The sequence below is a fragment of the Heloderma suspectum genome, chromosome 2 (assembly GCF_057233095.1).
Source record: "Heloderma suspectum isolate Gila_16-S chromosome 2, 16-S_ref, whole genome shotgun sequence".
Taxonomy (NCBI): Eukaryota; Metazoa; Chordata; class Lepidosauria; order Squamata; family Helodermatidae; genus Heloderma; species Heloderma suspectum.
In genome coordinates, this window is record NC_139459.1 from 113,711,361 (window position 1) to 113,726,950 (window position 15,590).

General features: G+C 44.8%; 1 protein-coding gene across 3 annotated transcripts in view; it reads left to right on the forward strand.

Annotated features, from left to right (window-relative positions):
• Positions 1–15,590, forward strand: part of SH3GL2 (SH3 domain containing GRB2 like 2, endophilin A1) — a 158,944-nt gene that overhangs the window by 131,346 nt on the left and 12,008 nt on the right. For all 3 annotated transcript variants that reach the window (XR_014787371.1, XM_084832133.1, XM_084832132.1), the window contains 3 exons: positions 1,403–1,475; positions 6,008–6,151; positions 7,201–7,334. Coding sequence is in view for 2 of the 3 variants with exons in the window: in XM_084832133.1 (XP_084688259.1) it covers positions 1,403–1,475; positions 6,008–6,151; positions 7,201–7,334 (351 nt within the window). In the remaining variant the exon portion in view is untranslated. The remainder of the gene's footprint in view (positions 1–1,402; positions 1,476–6,007; positions 6,152–7,200; positions 7,335–15,590) is intronic.

A 15,590-nucleotide genomic window follows, 5' to 3' on the forward strand; every position in this document is an offset into this window, starting at 1 on the left:
CGCAATAGGTTGATGGCGGGCTCCATTAACCTATTGCAGGAAAATTACAGCTGTAAATTGTGTAGTTCATGGCATTTGTGGCCATAAAGCACTTCCTTCTACATACATTGTGGTGTAAAAGGCCACAATTTACATATCCCACCTTTTAGACCGCTGGAGAGCTGTCCTGCAAACTAGCCCCGCCCCCCAAGGACCAGACGTCGGGGGATTCACCCATTCCTATCTGTAAGTAACACAGACTTATCATGTCCCAAGTAATGGTCCTATACTGCCCCTACTCTTCTGTATCTCATCACACCCAATATGCCAACAGCAGTGTTGGGAGCAGGATTTGAAAGGTATGGATATAACATTCCCACTGATCTTTAGTCAGTTCAGGGTTTAATTCTAGTGGTGTGGGCTGAAGCAACTTCAGGACTTTCTCCCTGCCCTTCAAAATGTGGATCAATTGTGTCATTTATTATAGTAAATGGATCAGGTCATTTACTATAGTTTTTCCTTACATCATATCCATGCAGGAGATACAATATAAGATCTTCACTGTTTCAGCCTAGAAGGCTGCAACTGCTTATTGGGACTAGGTTTCTCTGAGAGTAAGGTGTAGTTCATTTGTTAGCCTCTCGGTGAGCCACTGCATGTTCATAGGCCACCCAGAACCCGTAGCAACTCTTTGTCCTGACAGCCATTACAGGCACCCACAGTTGGAGATCACCACCCCTTTCTAGCCCTTATCATGCCCTGGGTAAGGAGAGGGCTGCAGCTGCACACTAACCTGCTGAAAGAAGGAGGGAGGGAGAGAGGGAGGGAGAAGAAAATTGCTCCCCAGTTGTTTTCCTTTCATGTCCTACCTGACACTGGATGCTTTTCCCTACTCTTCCCCTTCCCAACTGCAGGCAGGAAATGTCAACCTAAGAGAGAACAAGGAAGGAAAACAGTCAGGAAGTGACTTCCTTGATCTTCTCTGCAAGAAAAAGCAAGGTACTGCCAGAGGGTGACTGGGCAGCAGCTCTCTCCTTCCCAGAAACCAGGGCAAGGTGAGATCTGGAGGCAGGCTCACCTGTAACAGGTGGCTGTGAGGACCAGTGGGCACTACAGCCACTTGGAGGCTTCTTTTCCTATGCTGGCCCACTTAAGAGGGGATTGTATGAGGCGATTCTGCAGCATTATATCCCTTCTGTCATAGTAGGTATGGGGTTCTGCCACACACCACGTCACTTGGAACAGAGCGGTTAATTGGGTCAGTTAACTTGTAGTTCCTGTTGACAAAACTGCTGTTATATGTGGTAAATGACACAAATACAAAGAACTATGGAGAAATAAGTATAGAAAGTAACCGAAGGACTGAATGTGTTTGTCCATCCTCATTCCATCTTCCCCTTTATCTTTCATTCTGTAATTGCAGAAAGTGGATGTCACCAGCAGGGCTGTGATGGAAATAATGACCAAGACAATAGAATACCTTCAGCCTAACCCAGGTAATGGCGCTTCTCTATGACTCAGAGTGTATTTGGATTTAGAGCTTGTTTGTCCTTTTCCAAGGCCACTTAAGATAATGCTTTAAAGAAGAGTAAAGAATAATGTCTGCTTCCCCTCATGCTTATACATATAGGGCAGTATCTAATGTTAGTCTGACGTAAGTCCCATTTATTTCAATGGATTGTACTCTAAGTATGACTAACATTACATACAACCCATACCACATAGAGAAGAGTTTTTGGACAGGCCTCCATTGCATCCTTTTTCTAGATCACTGTTTTTCCATTTATCTCACAGTGCAACCCAGTGAACATTCTTTCTTCCATGAAGTGTAATACACATCAATGGTTTTAAAAGCTTTTCAATTACTGTGATCAAGGAGGAGACATGGCAGAACTTGGCAGGAAAGCAAAAGCCGGGAGATTGGGCTGATGGATCTAAACTTGTTAGCATAGTTCTGAAATGATCTTCATTGTAAGGAACATCCTAATTGATGTAAAAAGCTGTTCGGCTTTCCCTTCCCCAACAGAGCCTCACCGCCTCATATTTCTTAGGACCACAGCACTCGGAATTGCTTTGTACTATACACAGTGAAAACCAGGTGGGCAGCACCTGAAGCTGTCTTATGCTGTGCTCTCATATGAGCGAAGGTGCAAGGGACGCCCAATATTTGCCCACCCTCCCTTCCTCCTGCAGTCCCCTGCACCATGTGCCATCGTGTTCCGACTCCCAGGGGTAGATTTTGAGGGACGCTGGGGAGCTGCAGGGGAGAGGTGGAAATGGTAAAGCCCTGTTCCATGAGCAGAATGGATGTCAGAAGCCAGGCCATTGTCTACTCTGACTGGGAACAGGTCCTCACATTGGATTGGATCCAGGATCTGCCTTTCACAACAGGAAGTGCCCTTCTGTGAGAGGAAGAGCTCTTCTCGCAGAAGGTCCCTCTGCCCAATTTTGGGGGATCTTCCCAACATTGCAGCTCACCCCATTCAGCAGGGTCTCCTGGCTCTCTGTGTAACATTTTTAGGATGCCCTGGGACAGTGGAGGTGGGGAAGTCTACTTCTGCCAGCACAGTTGATCCAGCTTAAACCTGGATCCAACCCATTCTCAGGAAGTCAAGGAGAAAACTGGGGTCTTAACACATGTAAAGCATGTGCTTCACCACTGGGCTGCCCATGTTTACCACTGCATGCCAATTCTATTTCCCATGTGTGCACCTGCATATTTGTTCTGTGTGTGTGTGTGTGCGTGTGCACGTGCACGTGCACTTAGGTGTATGTATGTGCACATGTGTGTGTGTATATATATTCATGATAAATGTGTATTTAGTACATGTATGTATTTTGTGTTTACACATGCATGTAAAAGAAAAAAGTGAAATGCTCCTCAGAGACCGATAGTTTTCTCATATGCAGGGTAGCCTTCATGATGTAAGAAGCCTGAAAAAATATGGCCATCAGTGGTTGTAGTGTGGTTTCCATGGTCATTCTGTGCATAACAGCAGGGGGAATATGCCAGTAATAGATGGAGCCTCATGTTCTCAGGCTTAGTAATACACCAACATTTGCTCCAATCGGTGCCCTTGAAATGTGCCGGCTGCTTAATGAGGCAAGAAGCTGTGACATCTGGCTGAAATAATGTTAGATTCACAGACACAGTCACAGACTGAACATCTGAACAACCTCATCTCCTCCCATCCTAGTACTAAAAACTCTGTTGCGTGTAGAACTAGAAGCGACGTGCTGACTTCTGCATGAGTGACTTCCATCTTAGATGGCTTGGTAGATTTGAATGCGTGGAAATCAAATCTCACCATGCTGAGCACATATGGAAGTGCTCTTAGCTCTTATCAGCGTGACCTCTGTGTATTCAGTCTACTCATGGATGGGGGAAAGCACCATGCTTGCTGGCATGTGTTCAGTGGAATGGCTGAGAAGGGGTGCCTGGGCATGTACAGCAGGGGTAGATGGCTGTGCCCCTTCCCCCCGCAGCTACCAATTGTTGGTGGTTTCCTGGCTTTTGAGTAGCTTTTTCCCCCAGTCTAAAGGGTTGCAAAGTCCTCTCCTAAGGCACAGGTACTGGCAGTAAGTGCTTTAGAGTAAAATATGCTGCCATGCTTGGCCCTGCCCCACCCACCGCTGTGATGTGGCCCCCAAGAGCTTTTCTGAAACGGACGTTGGCCCTCAGGTTGAAAGAGGTTTAACACCCCGGTATCCTGGGTAGGCATGTAGGCACCCATTTTCAGATGCCTCAGGGGCAGTTGGAGCCAGCAACACTGGACACATGGAGGACATGACTGAAATACCCTGTTGTTGTCCCTTTGGGATAAACTTGGGTTTTAGACAGATTTCCTTCATGAGAATGGACATTAGTTATAGCCCAGTCTATAACTGAGGACTACAAGGAAGTTCTGCAACAGCTCTTGCCTGGAATGGCTATTCCCTGAGGTTTCAAGAGGGCTAGAAACAATGCAGTAGTTGGCTTTAGTGCCCCTAAGAAGGATTTTCAGTGGCACAAACAGAGTGTATGGTGCTTGGGGAGTTACTATAGCTCCTTGTATTGAAGCTATTATTTCCCATCCCGTATCCCATTGGCATCTTGTGCAACAGTATTCTTATAATTTTCCTCCTGTCTTGTGAGGTGGGTTAGGGTACATATATTGTGTGTTACTCAGTGGTTTGTTCTGCAGAGGTACCTCAGCCCAAACACATTTTAAATAGATGAGTCACCACACGAATAAGGGTTGCTTCCTATGAGATGTTTGTACTCAGAGACTGCTAACAGTGAAAATATTGTTGGTACTCCCAAATACAAATTATATGTGTCTTGCATCAGTAACAAATCACTTCAGTCCCCTTCAAAATAAACACGCATGAGGCTCCAAGCCTTTCCTGCTTACAGGGTGCATATATCTGAAGTAGAAAATACACCATTTATATTTGTATGCACCTGCATAACTGAAGTGAGATGCATATGTTTTGTGCATTCAAAATGTGTCTTCAGCAACAGCTTCCTTTGGAACGTGGCACAAAGATTTAGAGGACCAAGTCTGCAAGAGCCTTCTGCAGTTCGGCCTGCTGCTCATTGCAGGGCTGGGCAAGGTGGAGGAGGGCCGGCAATCTGCTCTCTTCGTGCAAGGCTCCAAATGAAAGGAGGAAGCAAATGATGCAGAGTCCTCCCTATCTGAGGTGGCCATGCAGGAAGAGGATTGTTTCTATGGCTTCATCAAATTTCCCCAGTTGGAAGAGGTGGAGGCAGCAGCTGCAGTGGTGGACAGGCAGCTCACCTGAACTGTGGGGGAAGGTGCAAGACTGACGACTGACTTAAGATTTGCTTTAGGGTGGCCAGGTGTCCTTCTTTACAGAGGACAGACCTCTATTTGACGGCATCCTCGATTTGAAGGACTGTCCAGTCCACATCTGTATTGATTTTGTGGTCCTGATTTACTTAGGTCCCAATTAAACCAGATTCAGATATGCCAAAGTAGGACAAAATCACAAACGGAACAGCTTAACAGTTTATTGATTACAGAAAGATGATAAACAGAGGCAGAAAGAATATGCAAAGAAAGCTCATGTCCCTTCAGTTGACAAAGCAGACCTTCGCCACAGCTGATTTTGCCCTGGGGTCCCCACAGTGTTCAAAAGGTTCCCCTAGGACCGGCAAGTTTCTCCAAGCTGGTAGCGCGTGTATTCCCCCTTGGAGCCAGACCAAAGAGCAAAACCAGCCTGCTGGACTTTATAGGCATCTCTCTGTAGTTCAGGAGCTTCTCAGGAGAAGGGGGGCTTCTCTTTCGCATCTCCCAGGAGAGAAGAACAACGTCCTTATCTCGAAGGATGAGATCACTTCACATAGGCCAAACAGCTGTGGCTGTACTTTCCTGGTACCAGTTAAGGCATATGAGAGGCCCACTAAAAAGCTGCCTGTTATACAAGGGGCCTACCTTGGTTAGCTAAAGCTTACTAATATCTATTTACTATGTTAAGCTACACAAGTATCTAAGCTTTCAAACAGCATATAGGACACTGTGTCAGTTCAAATCTGACTCCTCGCCAGTTCTTCTGGTGTCAAACCCACTGCAATGTCTGTTTTAAGGATAAAGAACTGTTACAAGGGAAAACAGGGCCTTGAAGTTGCCCATCAGCAGTTAGCACCTGGATATCAGGGTCACTGTCTTTATCGCTATGGTGAGATCTATTGTATTTCTACATAAAAGATAGTAACTATTCCAAAATGTCCATCTATACGTTTAAATGAGTATTTGCACATTTTATGCGATGTTTTTATTGTCCTCTTTTTTCATTGGCGAGGGGAGCAATGCATTTCCTCTTTTTTGGCAATGCATAAGTGGCCATCCTATATGCACACCTGTCATTTCAGTTTTCTCGGAGGAAACCAAGTTCACCCGCTCACTGAAGAATGCTGTGATGCCTCTTCTTATCTTAATTCTGTCTTCATTCATATGCTGTCTTCTTCTCCTCATCTCCCCAGTTTACTGTCTCTTTGCTGATTCGCTTGTTTATCTGTTTGCAGCTTCCAGAGCTAAACTCAGCATGCTCAACACCATGTCCAAAATTAGAGGCCAGGAAAAGGGACCTGGTTACCCTCAAGCTGAGGCACTGCTAGCAGATGCAATGCTAAAGTTTGGAAGAGAACTTGGAGATGAATGCAACTTTGGTAACTGATTTCTTCTCATTTAATCTTGTAAAATACAATGGGCATCATTTACCTTGGACTGGATCTTGCCAGGGTTCCAAAACGTGAATCTTCCACTTCACAGACTTATCAAGACAGGCATTTTTTTTCTGTGCTAGCAGCCAAGCTGGATAGAAAGAAACACATCTGTAAGTGTGTGCAGAGAACCTGGTACAAAATGAATAATCAAATCCAACTTCTGTGGGATGTCTGTGTCTGCCTTGCCAAATTGCTTTTGGGCAATCTTTAGGCCTAATACATTTTAATGAATTACATGTTCACAACTAGAGAATAGCATGAAGCAAATACAGGCTCCCTAATTTTCAGTCAAATTCATTGTTGCAGCAGCATCGTAGGTCAAAGTTGTCAGGTTTTCTCAAACTAGCACATCAGGTATAAAACGTCTTTAAAATTTTGGGCTGTTTCACACAAGTCCAACTGTGCAAGGTGCACACGCCATTTGGCATAGTTGCATTAAGCCCCAACACACATATTATCTTCAATCTGAACCAGGATGTACTGGCATGAATTCTTACACAGGTAGGCCCTGTTTGCATGAGGTGTGAAAAGGGGTGCACAGATCTTATGAGTGTTGTCTACTCATCGAGGCATTTAGGGATGTATGTCTCAGTTCACCTAAAAGCTCATTTCCACACCCTGCCACACGTATGATCTTTTATTTCTAATCATGTTTGCACTTGTAAGCTGCTCTAGGGGCCTAATTCCAGGTGCAAGAGTGGGATATAAATGGTTTCCTAAATAAATAACCGGCATCCCAGGGCTGGGTTTGGATTGACCCTTAGAATTTGGAACGTCTCTCTGGTGGCTGTTTGCTATGGCTTTCAAAGTCTAGATGTCCTGCTGCCAAAAATGCCACATGGTTTTGTTTCCTGACAAATTACTAAAGCCAAGTATAAAATTTTATTTTTATGATGAATTTTCTTAGACCTTACTGCTCCATGTTAATGTGGAAACATCTCCTTTCTGTATTTGCATCACGACAGAGAAGATCCTGTTCTTATTTTTTTCAGGCCCAGCTCTAGAGGATGTTGGGGAAGCAATGAGGGAGCTTTCTGAAGTGAAAGATTCTTTGGACATTGACGTGAAACAGAATTTTATTGATCCCCTTCAGAATCTCCATGACAAAGATCTGAGGGAAATACAGGTATTGCCATAAATGAATTTTGCTAAGGAATTAAGTGGCCATTACAAGAGACACTGAGCTGCTGTTGCTTTAGATCTTTTTGCCTGCTCTTCTTCATAATGGCAAACTAAACGCAGCACATTTAGCATTGCCCTGACCCACAGCCAACAGCCAAGAATGGGAGGGGGAGCAGAGAAACACACCATTCAGTAACGCCACATTTATCCAGACATCACAAGGTAAGAAAAACAGATCAGTTGCCATGCCATATCTCTTATAACATTTAGGGCATCTCCACACCAGCCTAAAACCCTGCATTTAAAACGGGGCTTTCTGCTTCCATTTTAAATGCAGGATAACAACGACTCCCTCTTTCACCTGCTTCCTTGCCCCCCTCCCCTTCCCCCTCCTTCTCCCTGTATCTGAGTCTTCCATTATCTTTCAGTGATCTTGCTCCTCCTCTTGCCACTTTTCCTCTTTTCACGGAGGGAACTCAAGCGGAACACAACGGGGTAATTTGATAGCTCATTATCTGCGATCTATTTTAAAACAGAACAAAGGGCATTTAGTGCAGGAGACGCCTGGGAGGGTCACGGCAGGGTCACAGCATCATGTAAAGAGCCCGCAAACTTCCATGAAGGAGCAATCTCAATCTCAGGATAAAAGCTCCGTGTGAAGGAGCCTTTAGTTAAGACCTAAACATGCAGTCTGCTATGTCTTCTTTCAAAACTCAAGCTTTTGTAAAAGCATACAACTGTTCTGATCAAATAGGAAAATTCAAATTACTGTCCATTTTCTTCCATGATATAAAAGCAACAGCACCAGTAATACAAAGAAGAGTAACTCTTGTGAAAGAAAATAATATAATTAATATTCAGACTCAAATATATAGTACTTGCACAGGACTGTCGCCTAAACCAAAATTTGAAGCAAATTTTTTTTTGGGGGGGGGGTGTTACCTGAGTGAAACCTCCGAGGAACCCTTGAGGCAAGACCAAAGGCTTCTGGTAAGGCTAGAGAAATGGCATGGGGGTTGGAGGTTACCCATATCTCTATGTTCTCTCTGGATTTTGCCAGAACTAAACTTCGAAGCAAATGTGGAGGTTCTCTCTCTGGGAAAACATCTGAGGAATTTTGAGGGAGGCCAAAATAAGTCATGTGAAATTTCTTGAGAGGAGAGGGCTGTTTGCACAATCCCATCAATTATTACTTAAATATTAATTTATTAAATATTAATTATTTATTAAAAGTATATATCACTGTTTTGTTTCTTTGTTTCTTAGTTTTGCTGCTGCTTGTGATGGGAGCCGTAGCACAGCTCACTTTGGCAGCCACATCCTGGTGGCCTTTCAAAACGTTCCAGATGTTGGGGAGGGTTCACATGTCACACTAAGCCACCCTGAGAATAAGTCACCATGGGTTGGTTGTTTGCTTGCTAACCCAACAGACAATCAAGTGCTCTGCGGCTTGCTGTTGCTTGTTTTCCCCCTCAGTCCTCCCACCAGCTCCCAGCATGTATTCCAGGCACCTTCGCAGCAGAACTCCTCATTTCCTTGGTCCCTACATCAGCACCCTTTCTGCAATTGGTCCGCTGGGTTTGCTTTTGAGGGAAATTCCTCCCCCCTCCCCCCGCATCAGACATCAAAGGGAATAAATTTTCTGAGCGCTTATGAATGCCATAATGCATTTGCAGCCTTTAAAAAGTATATTTTAGGGGGTCTTGTGCAAGAGTACAAGACCACTTGTCTGCTATTTAACCCAGCATACTGATATCCCCCTCTTGTCAATGTCCTTGTCAATTTCATCCCCCCCCCCCACTTCCGTGCTTCTCTTGCTAGCAAACACCTTTTTTTAAGCAACTGCTTCACCTACTCCTGCAGTAATTACCCCATCCCAAAAGCTCCTTCTTGGGCAGCAACAGGCCACTTTTGGCTCCCCGTCCCTTCATGCTTGTTGCCTTCCTCCCTTGGTCTCCATTGTTAGCTGTCAGATATACATGTGGGTTACAGAGCAGTGAGGACGATTGCTAAAATTACACAAATTTCATGGCAGAGCAGTAAAACTGAGGGGAAAATTACACAAATTTCATGGCAGAGCAGTAAAACTGAGGGGAAAATTACACAAATTTCATGGCAGAGCAGTAAAACTGAGGGGGAAATTACACAAATTTCATGGCAGAGCAGTAAAACTGAGGGGAAAATTACACAAATTTCATGGCAGAGCACTGAATCTGGTCACTGAGAATACACAAATTGCATGGCAGAGCAGTAAAGCTGAGGGGAAAATTATGCAAATTTCATAGCAATGGACTTTTGCATCTGTGCACTTGCTCAAGACCGAAAAAAGGTTGTGAATGCATCTGGTTTCATTTCTTCTCAGTGTATAGGAGCACAGGGTGGAGGGCACTGACAAGAGATGAGGGAGGATGGTGGCAGCACCAGTGAGATTACAAGGAGCAGCAGGGCTTTTCACTACTCTTGCTGAGCGTCTCGGTATTTATTTATTTATTTATTTATTTATTTATTTTTCATTTCATTTCTATACCGCCCAATAGCCAAAGCTCTCAGTAACCCTTTCCAGCAAGCCATGCCAAGGCCATTGTGCCGGCGTCGGACGTGACGACAAGCCACCCTGAGAACAAGCCATCCTGAACAACCCAACAATGAGCCATGGGTCCTCAGGGTGGCTTGTTTGTGAAAAATAAGCCTCCCTGTGGAAAGTGCACCAGGTTTGGATGTCATGATAACCCATCATGGGTGATCACCATGGTGGGTTGTCATGTGATCCAGGTCATTGTGTAACTGCAGGATATCTGGAGAAAAAATGGCAGCCACCAAAAAAATGATGGTGACTCCAACTGGACAACATTTTGTACAAGAGAATGTCCAAGGCATTCTGTGAAAATAAAGTGGCAGCTACCAGGATATGGCTGCTGAAATCAGCTCTGCTGCCACTGGAGAAAGGTTAGTGTGTGCAGTGGTTAGAGTGAGAGCCAGTGTGGTGTAGTGGTTAAACTGTTGGACTGGGACTCAGGAGACACAGGCTCAAGTCCCACCCAGTCATAAAGCTCACTGGGTGACTTTGGGCCAGTCACTGACTCTCAGCCTGACCTTGTTTTGAGGACAAAATGAAAGGAGAAGGACGCCATCCTTGTATGCCATCTTAGGCTCTTTGGAGGAAAGAAAGGACATAAATGTAACAAATAAATAAGTCCCCATCCCCGAATGAATGACAAACAGCCCTTGTTTTACAAAAGAAATGTGCAGCCCTATTAAAAACTAATCCACAACAGCTGAATTCTCAGGTGGACATATGTCCTTTCAGAATTCGAATCACTGAGTCCACAGTAACATTAGTGATTATAACATATAGTATAAAAGTGTACTTACTGCATTTTAAACAAAATATTCAAGGGATTTACAAAGATTTTTGGTAAATACACCAAAAAGAGCTGTATAATGGCAAAGACTCCGGCCATGATGCCATCTCAAACTTTATGCCCAAATAAAAAGGGTTAACAAGCTTTGTGAAACAGTGGAACAGCCTGGCTGGCCTTCCTGGAGAGGGTGTTCTATAACTGTGGCACCACCACTGAGAAGGTCCTATTCATTCTACTCATCATTCTTTGAGATGATGAGAATTAGGGCCAAAACAGACGTTACTTTAAATCTGTATCTAGCAGATCTACATCTCTTCCCCCCCATTTTACTCTAGAGTAGGTACAGGAGGCTCAATCCAGATCTTAAAAGTCCCCCTACCCCCCCCATCCATGGAAGGATTCTGATCTGAACGGGAGTTCCCACACTTACTATAAAATGAGTAAAACTGAAAATGATATAGTTCTTAGATATGGATTTAAGAGAGCAATCCTATGGTCCCTAGACAGTGTCTGCGGGGCCATAGGGTAGCTCAGATTCCTGGATCTGAGGTTGGAGACAGCGCTTCTCCCCCTCCCCCTCACAGCTGGTGTGGAGAGAACTGTGCCAGCTGCCACCCCAAGGTCACAACAGCTACCTTAGTGAGGAGGGAAGAGTGGCAGTTCTGTAGGCAGGGAGGGGAGGGGAGGGGACTGGGGAAGTGGGGATACAAGCAATCCCCAGCCCTCCCCAGTCTCTTCTCCCCCCACCCCGCCCATCTGCAGACCTCTAGCTAGATGGGCAAAAACACCCATCTAGCAAAAATGCAGAATGGAAGAAGCGTGGAGGCGAAGATTGCCTCTGCACCCCCCCTCACTCTGCATAGGACACCTGTCAGCCTCCGAGTTCAGAGGCTGGCAGGCATCTGGATAGGATTGCGCCCTGAAGTAATGCCTGTTTTAGCCCTTAGGCCTGTAATAGTATTCACTAACGCGGTACCCTCTATATGTTTTGGATTTCAACTCCCATAAGCCTCATGCAGGATGGCCAGTGGTCAGGAATGCTGGGAGTTGAAGTGGAAATGAACTGGAGGGCACCAGGTCAGGGAAGGCAGGCCTGTAACGTTGATGGAGTTTGCTGTCATTGCAAACCCTCGTGTACTGTTCAGATTTTGTTGCGTGCCACTTCAGGGCTAGTGAAATGGCATCTGTATGGAAATAACAATTTTTAAAAAATAAGATCTTGGAACAGCGTCTCTTAAAAATCTTGGAGTCTGGGAAGGCTCATATGGGAGAAGATATTCTTGTGGTAAACTGGGCTTAGGCCATCTAGGGCTGCCTCCAGTGTTCTAGTCGATAACCCTCAAAAGATACCTGCTGAACAGACACAGCCGGGGAAGCAGTGTGCTGTCAGAAAATAAATAACAGCGCAGTTAAGATGCACTGCTGATCTTGGATACCCTGTGAAATTATCTCATCAACTATATGGAAATAAATATTATGTAAGCAAAAAGTTGCTTGTCTTTTAAAAATAAGGAAGCTGCATATTTAGCTAAACAGGGTTATATATTTTAAAAATATGATCACGTGGCTCCCTTGCTCTGTGTATCTCAGCCTTCACTCACTCTGACTTGCCAGTTTCATATTTAAACAGCTCTCTGACATGACCTCAGCTCTTCATCTGAAATGCAAGCATTTTATGCTCCACATTCTGCAGTGGAATCTGTGGGTATTTCCTCACTGCATCCCATACTAGTTTGTACTGTCTCTTTATTTAGGCCACAGTGTTTATAATAGCAAAGGTGTGGACTTCCAGACACTCTTGTTGTGCTTCTTGCTCTCAATTAACTATCTATAACTGATTAGTATGCTTCAAACAAAGAATACACCAAGGATTGTTTTAGGTGGATTCAGTTCTGGTTTTGCACTAACGAGAATGATTAAGGGTGCAATCCTGTCCAGATCCCCTCAGCCTCCAAACTTGGAGGCTGACAGGCACCCTGTGCAGAGCAGGAAAAGTGCAGAGGCGATCTTGGCCTCTGCTTCTCCCACTCTGCATTTTGGCTAGACAGGCATTTTTGCCCATCTAGCTAGGACTCTTCTGAGAGGGAGGGAAGGAGGCTGGGGAGGGCTGAGAATAGTTCTTATCCCTACTTCCCCTGTCCCCTCCATGCCCCCAGAACTGCCCCCTTTCCCTCCTCTCTGAGTTTGCTGTTGTGACCTCGTAGAGGCAGCTGGCGCAGTTCTCTCCGCATTGGTTGCAAGGGGGAGGGGGTGGGGAGCTTGGACTTCTGGGTCTGAGATCGGAGTGCTGTCTCCAACCTCGGATCCAGGCATCCAAACTATCCTATCCCCCCCCCCGCTGTCTAGGGGCCATAGGATTGCTCTCACCAGGAGAAAAAACCCTCTGAATCTGCTTTTCATCTTTATTATTAAAAAACCCACACACACTTCTTCCAATTATAAAAACATAAACATCACAGTAAAGCAGGGCTGAGCAACTTGAGCCTCCCCAGATGTTGCTGGACTGCAAGTCCCTTCAGCCTTAGCCAGCATAGCTGATGGTGAGGGATTATGGGACTTGCAGTCCAACCACATCTAAAAGGCCACAAGTTACCCACCCCTGCAATACAGAATAGCCTGAGATAAAAACAATAGTTCATAAACGTTTTCAGTAGTTCATAAATGTGAGCTAGTGGTGACTGACCAGGAAAGAGATCTTGGGGTTGTGGTGGACAGCTCAATGAAAATGGCAACCCAATGTGCAGCCGCTGTAAGAAAAGGCAAACACCATGTTAGGCATAATTAGGGAAGAGATAGAGAATAAAACTGCCAACATCATACTGCCCCTATACAAATCTATGATGCAGCCACAGTTGGAATACTGTGTACAGTTCTGGTCATCACACCTAAAAAAAGATATTGTAGAGCTGGAAAAGGTGCAGAAAAGGGCAAGTAAAATGATCAAGGGGCTGGAGCATCTCCCCTATGAGAGAAAGTTACAACAGCTGGGATTGTTTAGCTTGGAAAAACGGAGGGTAAGGGGAGACATGATAGAGGTCTACAAAATTATGCATGGTGTGGAGAATGTGGATAGGGAAACATTTTTCTTCCTCACTCAAAATACTAGAACCTGGGGTCATCCTATGAAGCTGATTGGTGGGAGATTCAGGACAGATAAAAGGAAGTACTTCTTCACACAGCACATAGTTAAACTATGGAATTCGCTACCACTGGAAGTAGTGATGGCCATCAGTTTAGATGGCTTTAAAAGGGGGTTAGACAAATTCCTGGAGGAAAAGGCTATCAATGGCTACTAGTCTTGATGGCTATGTGCTACCTCCAGTACCAGAGGCAGTGAGCCTATGTACACCAGTTGGTGGGGAATATGGGTGGGAGGGTGCTGTTGCACTCATGCCCTGCTTGTGAGTTCCTGGTCGACAGCTGGTTGGCCACTGTGTGATCAGAATGCTGGACTAGATGGACCCTTGGTCTGATCCAGCATGGCTCTTCTTAAGTTCTTATGTTTCTTGTTGCTAAAGATGTCTAGATATTAGTAGTTCAATAGGAAGGCCTTTTCTTCTAAGTCCAAGTATGTTTAACCTGTACTCTGAGTAAGTTAACCAGCTTTCAGGCATGCTGGCATGAACTTTAGGTGTTAAATTAGCTGATATCCTCAAACATTATAGCATATTTGTACTTTCTTGTTCCGTATGGTACCTCAGAATCATCTCCACAATCAGTTGGTTCTCATAAATTAGGCTCACATTCGTACTGTTTAATTTAATTTCCTTTATTACATCTCTGTACTGTCCAATCCCCTTCATGGATCACTGCCTTGTTGTGGCGAAGGGGCCTGCATAACTCAGTGAAGCCATAAGCTATGCCGTGCAGGGCCACCCAAGACGGACAGGTCATGGCAGAGAGTTCTGACAAAATGTGGTCCACTGGAGAAGGAAATGGCAACCCATTCCAGTATTCTTGCCAAGAAAACCCCATGGAACGTATCAGTTGGATGAATCACAGGTTGGAATTAAGATTGCCGGGAGAATTATCAACAACCTCAGATACGCAGATGATACCACCCGAAGAGGATCTAAAGAGCTTCTTGTTGAGGGTGAAAGAGGAGAGTGCAAAAGCTGGTTTGAAACTCAACATTAAAAAAATGAAGATCATGACATCTGGCCCCATCACTTCCTGGCATATAGAGGGGGAAGAAATGGAAGCAGTGACAGATTTTATTTTCTTGGGCTCCAAGATCACCGCAGACGGTGACTGTAGCCATGAAATTAAAAGACGCTTGCTCCTTGGGAGGAAAGCTATGGCAAACCTAGACAGCATAGTAAGAAGCAGAGACATCACCTTGCTGACAAACATTTGCATAATCAAAGCTATGGTTTTCCCAGTAGTAACTATGGCTGTGAGAGCTGGACTATTAGGAAGGCTGAGCGCCGAAGAATTGATGCTTTCGAACTGTGCTGCTGGAGAAGACTCTTATGAGTCCCCTGGAGTGCAAGGAGGTCAAATCAGTCAATCCTAAAGGAAATCAACCCTGCCTGCTCATTGGAAGGACAGATACTGAAGCTGAAGCTCAAATATTTTGGCCACCTAACGCGAAGAGAAAACTCTCTGGAAAAGACCCTGATGCTGGGAAAGACTGAAGGCAAAAGGAGAAGGGGATCTCCTTTGATATGGCTAGATAGCATCACGGATGCAATGAATATGGACTTGAGCACGCTCCGGGAGAGAGCGCAGGACAGGAAGGCCTTGGCATGTTATGGTCCATGGGGTCATGAAGAGTCGGACACGACTGAACAACTGAACAACAACAACTGTCTAATAGTCAAAGCTCTCTGGGTGGTTTACAGAGATTGAAAAAACTTAAAAATAGTAAAATTCAATTTTGTACATAATGTAAAAAC